The 7,874-nt window shown below is 44.0% G+C and overlaps 2 protein-coding genes across 2 annotated transcripts; one reads left to right on the top strand and one right to left on the bottom strand.

Annotated features, from left to right (window-relative positions):
- Window positions 1-695: 695 nt before the first annotated feature.
- NDUFA1 (NADH:ubiquinone oxidoreductase subunit A1) lies at window positions 696-4,534 on the bottom strand. The gene is made up of 3 exons (XM_082864275.1): window positions 4,342-4,534; window positions 3,213-3,302; window positions 696-840 (listed from the first exon to the last, which is right to left on the bottom strand). Exons 1-3 carry the CDS (start codon window positions 4,441-4,443, stop codon window positions 820-822), a joined length of 213 nt encoding a protein of 70 aa, XP_082720401.1. The 5' UTR covers window positions 4,444-4,534; the 3' UTR covers window positions 696-819.
- A 151-nt stretch (window positions 4,535-4,685) lies between these two features.
- On the top strand, window positions 4,686-5,791 carry RNF113A (ring finger protein 113A; the record flags this gene model as incomplete). The annotated part of the gene is made up of 1 exon (XM_082864272.1): window positions 4,686-5,791. Exon 1 carries the CDS (start codon window positions 4,760-4,762, stop codon window positions 5,789-5,791), a length of 1,032 nt encoding a protein of 343 aa, XP_082720398.1. The 5' UTR covers window positions 4,686-4,759.
- Between the last annotated feature and the right edge of the window lie 2,083 nt (window positions 5,792-7,874).

Raw genomic sequence — 7,874 nt, 5'->3', positions numbered from 1 at the left:
TCCTTCCTCTGTAAGCCCTGTCCTGTAAGATGAGGTCAATGGAAACTATACAGTGCAGGTGTGTTTAAGGTCACCAGCAGATCAAATGTTAAACTAAATAAAAGATGGGGATGACAAATAACTTAGTTTTCTCACCCAGAGGTCCTGTGGTCACCTGGGGTGTTGATCTGTACACATGGAGTATCACCATCTTCACAGTAGTTACACCCTTTCAGATCTTCATATTATCTGAACATGCAATTCTTTATTTCAAATGGTCGGTATACTCATTTTAATAAACATAATCACTGTTGTTTCTGCTCTACACAGCAATCCAAAATAAAAATCAACACTTAAGTGAATACTATGTGCTGGATACAGAGTGCATGAAAGTTGAAGGTGCGGTCTGGAATTTTAAGCACATAGGATTCACCCAGAAAAGGAACTAGAAAGAAAACAAAGTACTACTTTTTCTGTATTCTCCTAGCAACCTCTGAAGAAACAATGGTTTTCAGTAATGTTACCACAGCAGGAACTACCATTTGTGACACATGAGGCACCAGGCACAGTGATCGGCACTTGGTGTACATTATGTCTCTAATTTTACAAGCCTCAGTTGCCTTTAGTTTTTTTAAAGTGATAAAGCTACATTGGGTAGACTGCTTGATCTTGTGTAGTACCATTCTAAAAAGTAAAGAAAACCTCTGATTTTACTTTTTTGTTTTATTTTTATTACACACTACAAAATACACTGCATGCTACACAATACACTGCATAACCTTCTAGCAGGGGTAGACAAGCGTAACTGAGTTATTTTTCATCAATCAGGAAAATGCTTCCTTAATCAATGTTCTCCAAACCCTGAAAAACAGTTTAAAAAGGATGATGTGAGAATTCTGTTCCTGTCAAAGATGTACATGTACTATAACCTACAATGATTCCTATAACCTATAATGACTCCTAATTTTCATTTTCGGACAGTAGCAAACATACCACTTTATATGAAAAGACAACCCCCCCTTCCACTTGCAATCAAGACTAAAGTAAAGCAACTATTTACCTCCTGGATCCTTCTACAAAGCACCCTCAGCGTCAGAGGACAGTAAGGTAAATCCATTTTATAAAATAACAGCCAACATCAGGAAAGATATTATTAGCCCCATTCTACTTTTTTACAGGTGAAAAAAATGGAGGCTCAGAGAGATTTAAAGTCCGTTGTTTAAGTCAGTAAGGAAGCAGGAGAGCCAGAATTCAAGTTCAGGGACCCCCAACTCCAGAACTCTTGCCCTGTAAGCATGACACTATTCAGAAGACCACTCTATCTTACTCAGTTCACAACCAAATACTTCAGAAACAACACAGTAAAAGAGTAATCAGTGATGACATTTCTTCCAGGTGTTAAAATAACACATTCCACGTATTCCGTTTCAACTGAAGGAAGAATCACCTTGAGAGAAATTAAAATTGCATCGTCCTAGGAGCCACCTTGTAAAAATCCTAATTCATTTGGTCCAGTCAGGGTCCTAGGAATCTGTATTTTATCTCACATGCCAGGTGATCCTGATGGCATACTTCTTTTTTTCTTTTTTTTTGGCTGTGCGGCTTGCAGGATCTGAGTTCCCTAACCAGGGATCGAACCCGTGCCCCGTGTCCCTGCCCCTTGCAGTGGAAGCTCAGAGTCCTAACCACTGGACAGCCAAGGAATTCCTCCCCCACTCCCCCTTTTCTTGGTTATTCTTGAACCATACTTTGAGAAATACCACTCTAGATGAGTAGATATCTATCATCATGTTCATCAGATTAGATTCTCAAATAGCACTACACTGAGAGGCAGATCACATAGGTTGAGTCCTTATACTATAATTTAATCACTCTGACCTTCTGTTTTCTCATCTATAAAATGGAATTAATATTTACCTAGATTTGCTGTGAAGGGTGAATCAGCAAGGAGAAAGTATAAAATAGTAAAATTTTTACAAGAATAATGAGGATGAACTCCTACAATATATAAGAACATACTATTAAGTTGAACCATATGAAAATGCTACTGCTTGGCCATTTTTTGTTTGTTTGTTTGTTTGTTTGTTTGCGGTACGCGGGCCTCTCACCGCTGTGGCCCCTCCCATTGCAGAGCACAGGCTCTGGACGCGCAGGCCCAGCGGCCACGGCCCACGGGCCCAGCTGCTCCGCGGCACGTGGGATCCTCCTGGACCGGAGCACGAACCCGCGACCCCTGCATCGGCAGGCGGACTCCCAACCACTGCACCACCAGGGAAGCCCTGCTTGGCCATTTTTGACCCACAAAAACAGCAGTTTCATATGATTCAATCAAATAAAACATTATAGTAATTCTTTAATGTACTGGTGCAGGAACTGGCAAACCAATGGAGTATAGAAGAGTGCATTCATGAAACAGACCCATGTGTATATGGAAATTTAGTTTACTAGAGTGGTATTTCAAATAAAAAATGGACTTTTCCATATGTAGATAACTGTGACAACTGGCTGTTTCTTGGAGAAAACTAAAGTTAAATCCTTGCTTCACATTATACCCCAAAATGACCTGTAGACAGGTCAGAGCACTAAATGTAAAAAAGACTTTAATGGTATTTGGAGAAACTGTAGAAATATATTTTTAGAATCTTGGGTACAAAAGTCATTTGTAAACAAGATATAAAACCCAAAATCCAGAACGATAAAAATATGATAAACTGAACATCAAGATTAAAAACTATCTGATCAGCTCGGTGCTTTGTGACCACCTAGAGGGGTGGGATAGGGAGGGTGGGAGGGAGGGAGATGCAAGAGGGAAGAGACATGGGAACATATGTATAACTGATTCACTTTGTTATAAAGCAGAAACTAACACACCATTGTAAAGCAATTATACTCCAATAAAGACGTTAAAAAAAAAAACTATCTGATGAAAGCCACCATAAAGTAAAAAAGACAGCAGACTGAGAAAAATATTTGCCACATATAAAAGAGACAGAAGATTGATATCTGTAATATATATATAAGAAGCCCTATAAATCAAAAAGAAAAAGACAACAGAACAAGAAAGGATATAGGCAGATGATCCACATAATAAGAAATGCAAAGGATCATTAAATATGTAAAAGACAGTGCTATTTTAGTTTGCATTTTCCCAGTCTGCTGTAAGACCTTTGGCAAAACATTAACCAGAATGCACCTCAACCCTGACAGATGGGCTAGCGTCAGAGCCATCTTACCTTTGACACATAGTAACGATTAACTCCAGAGATGCGCCTATCTCTTTCCATCAAATTCCACTGATATGAATAATGGGCAACCCTTTTTTCCTACAATTAAAAGAAATTGTTATTGTAGTTTACAAAGATGAGTGACCCAATAGAGGGATATTTATAAGTGACATTCCAGAAAAATGGAATCACTGATATAAAAACCAAATTAACAATATAAGACCAGAATCCTAAATAAAATCGGACCACTAAACTTTAGAGCTAAGATGGTAACCATGAGTTCTTACACTTTCTATTTTAACCAGCATCATTTTTTTTCTTTTCTCCTTTCTTTTTTTTTTTTAAAGTCATGACTACTTGTTCCCTTTGGGGACCCTAGTGAGAAGAAACGACAGTGGTAGATCACAAGTGAAAGACAATCACAAAACCAGAAAGTAAAGTACATTTATACTCTGAGATAATGTGAAGGACTAATTAGAGAGGAAAATCACAAATCCTAATGTGAAAAACAGGAGCGTGACCTAAGTTCCTAAAGGCTTGCAAGAGAAAGTGGGAGGATAAAAAAATGTCTAGGTAAAAAAAACCTAATTAAGGGGAATTTCCTGGAGGTCCAGTGGTTCGGACTGGGCACTTTCACTGCCCGAGCGGGGTTCAACCCCTGGTCGGGGAACTGAGATCCCGAAAGCCGCGCGGCGCAGCCAAAAACAAAACAAAGGCTAGAAAAAAGTGAAAAACATGAAGATACCAAGATATGGATGCGAGAAATTAAAACCAAAATCCAGCAAGAAAGGAGACCAGAGGTCAGAGGGAGTGGGGCCAAGACTAATCGACGCCTCTCTCCTCTGCCTAGCAGTTTGGACCTACCTCTTTCAATCTCCTTTCCAGCCCCCAAAACTCTACTCCGCCCTCCTGCCCACGCTTCACCTAGCAGCCAGCTGTTTCTTGCTAAAGTAGAATACGGTTCCCGTCGGCTTCGTTCCACAAGCCTCTGCTTTTAGGCAATAAAAAGAAAAAGGGCCGATCTCGGTATTCCCCATCTCGGAGAGAGGCTCCGGGTCCTAATGGGTTCCCGACCCCACCGCCCATTTCGTAACGCCAGCCGGTGGAGTCAGCCGCCGGGCCGGAGAAGCCGCCTTACCTTGCCCCCGTTAGTGAACCTGTGGATGCGTGCAGTGGCCATTCCCGGGATGAATAAGCACACGGCCATGACGGCGATCCCGGGGAGAATCTCGAACCACATCGCGACACCGTTACCAAGGCCAAACACTTCCTTCCAAGCTCCTTAAAGGTGACCCGGCTTCAATCCCTTTCCCGTAACTTCCGCGGCAGCGAACGAGCGGGGCGGAGTCATATACGCGGAGGAAGCTACGGAGCGCGGCAGGGCCCAAGCGTGGCGCGCGCCTGCGCTCTCGCACACTCTTCCTCCCACAGTCATCGTTCCGCAGCGGATTTTGCACCGACTCGCGGTCAAGTGCAAGACGTGCAGTGACGTGAAGCAGCGCAGCGCCCGCGCCACCCAGCAGGCCACAGCCGTTTCGGAGCTCGAAACTCTTAAAATGGCAGAGCAACTTTCTCCAGGAAAGACGACAGACCAGGTGTGCACCTTTTTTTTCAAAAAGCCTGTGCGAAAAGGGGCTGCAGGCCGCAGAAAGCGCCCGGTCTGCAAACGAGAGTCCGGAGACAGCAGCAGCAGTGACGAAGGCAACACTGTGATCCGCCCGGAAAAGAAGCGGGCGACCCACAATCCGATGATACAGAAAACCCGTGGCAGTGGTAAACAGAATGCGGCTTACGGCGACCTGAGTAGCGGAGAGGGGGAGGGGGAGAACGAGCCCGAGAGCCTCGGCGTGGTGTATAAGTCCACTCGCTCGGCGAAACCCGTGGGGCCAGAAGATATGGGGGCGACTGCTGTCTACGAACTAGACACAGAGAAGGAACGTGACGCGCAAGCCATCTTTGAGCGCAGCCAGAAGATCCAGGAGGAGCTGAAGGGCAAGGAAGATGACAAGATCTATCGGGGAATCAATAATTATCAGAAATACATGAAGCCTAAGGATACGTCTATGGGCAATGCTTCCTCCGGGATGGTGAGGAAGGGCCCCATCCGAGCTCCCGAGCATCTGCGTGCCACCGTACGCTGGGATTACCAGCCCGACATTTGTAAGGACTACAAGGAGACTGGCTTTTGCGGCTTCGGAGACAGCTGCAAATTCCTTCATGACCGTTCAGATTACAAGCATGGGTGGCAGATCGAACGTGAGCTTGATGAGGGTCGCTATGGTGTCTATGAGGATGAAAACTATGAAGTGGGAAGCGATGAGGAGGAAATACCATTCAAGTGTTTCATCTGTCGCCAGACCTTCCAAAACCCAGTTGTCACCAAGTGCAGGCATTATTTCTGCGAGAGCTGTGCGCTGCAGCATTTCCGCACCACCCCGCGCTGCTATGTCTGTGACCAGCAGACCAATGGCGTCTTCAATCCAGCGAAAGAATTGATTGCTAAACTGGAGAAGCACAGAGCTCCAGAAGAGGATGGTGCTTCCGATTTCCCAGAAGACCCCGATGAGGGTCCAATTCCCATTACTTAATTTTCCCATTATTCTCAAATCTCAAAATAAATGTTTTTTTGTTTTGGAAATCTTAATTTGTGTCCTTCCTTTCTAGGGAAAGTGAGTAAAAGGCGGGTGGTGAAGTAGGGTGCTGGATGGATGGCTTGTAAAAGCACCAAGGTAGGTATAATCTGGATTTTTACCTGGTATAAATGCTGCCTGTGTGTAACAGATACTTTTCAAAACCCTTTAGCATAAATTTGGGGGATGGGAGAAGTTCGAGAAAAGAGCTAGAATTTGCTTGAAGTGACCAAAGCTGTGATGAAAGCAAGAACTGGACCTATTTATTATATCACATTTTTGCATCACTTAATAATTTACAAAAGTACTTTCATACATTATCCGTCTTGGGAGCGCGTACTACTTCAAAATACACCCCAGCCGGGCTTCCCTGGTGGCGCAGTGGTTGAGAGTCCGCCTGCCGATGCAGGGGACGCGGGTTTATGCCCCGGTCGGGGAAGATCCCACATGCCGCGGAGCGGCTAGGCCCGTGAGCCATGGCCACTGAGCCTGCGCGTCCGGAGCCTGTGCTCCGCAACGGGAGAGGCCACAGCAGTGAGAGGCCCACCTACCGCAAAAAACAAAACAAAGCAAAACAAAATACACCCCAGCCAAGGTGTGTCTGTTGGGGGTTGAGGGCAGCAGTGGGAGAGGGAGAATTGGGTCGGGAGACTGGTAGCTATAGCCCCACAGCCTGTGCGTATGGGAGATGCTCCTTGCTCTCCTTAAAGCACCTTTAGGTAACCCCCTGCCATGGATGACTGAAATGGCCTGTGCTCCGTGGTCCAGTATGACAGCCACTACACTAGCTTCGTGTGGCTGTTCAGCACTTGAAATGTGGCTGGTAGCCACCGTATTGGACATGCAGTTCTACACTGAACTTGTGAACCTGCAGAGGGCAAAAATCTAACATTTTATAATCCATTGTCTGAAACTGTGTTCTCTCAGACCCTGTAATAGAGCTGATCATGCCCTATTAAAGTTAATCTATGTACCTGTGTTCCCAACTAGTTTGTGAACTCCTCAGTGACCAGGCCAGTGCTTGGCATATAATAAGCACTTAATAAATAAACCCACAGAGGTTTGAAAAAGGAGATCAGGGCCAAAGCCTTGAACCCAAGCTGAGGAGTTTTGACTATATTCTGTTGGTAATGACGAGATAGAGACTTGGGGAAGGGAACACAATCAGACTTTTTTTTTTTTAATGTTACTGTGGTTGCAGGCTATCGGATAGATGGCAGGGAGATGGAAGGCAGGGAGGCCAGTTAGGGAAAATGACTAGTAAATTTTTCTTGATCTGACTAGAATTTGGGCTGATCCCAGGAAACAGATGTAAGAATAAATTGTGGGTTAGAGTTTCTATATTCATATTCATTAGTCCATTTAAAGATATTCTTTGAGCAACTCTGTCAGGCACCATGCCTGGCATACAGGATATTAGCAAACAAGATAGACATAGCCCCTTACCTCATGGAGCTGGACATCAAACAGTGCAGGTGTGATGAGTACAAGAACAAAAGTGCAGTGGGTTGATCTCTCAGGATTAAGCCGAGCCCAGACTTTGGGAGAGTTCAGAATCAAACTCACTTGATATAATGTGATAACATTCTTTAACAGAATGTATTAAGTACAGTGGGGATACATGAGAAGCCTAGTGGGAAAAGGGCTAAAGAAAGCATCACACAGAAAACAGCATTTAAGAGATGAGACAAAAAAACAGCAGAACAGGAAAGAGGAAGTTGTAGAGGCAGATGGAGAAAGAGAAGCTTACACTGAGGTGGAATGCAAAGGAAGACAGTGTTCTAAAAAGTGTCATGGAAAGAAACAGGACAATGACTAGCAAAAATCAGTGGTGTACTCAAGGTATTTTTCATGTTTACAAAGTTTATGATTAAAGTTTTTCAAAGAAATATTTTTATCACGTTTAATTAAATGGTGCAACTTCATTTCATAGGTGAAAACTAAATAGTTATTCCTACAAATTAAAAAAAAAATTAAACATGGAGGGAGTTCCCTAGTGGCCTAGTGGTTAAGACTCCGGGCTTCCACTGTCATGGCCCGA

This window comes from Leucopleurus acutus, assembly GCF_964270905.1.
Source record: "Leucopleurus acutus genome assembly, chromosome: X".
In the NCBI taxonomy this organism is placed as follows: Eukaryota; Metazoa; Chordata; class Mammalia; order Artiodactyla; family Delphinidae; genus Leucopleurus; species Leucopleurus acutus.
The sequence above is the reverse complement of the archived record's forward strand: the minus strand, read 5'-3'. Positions and strand labels throughout refer to the sequence as shown.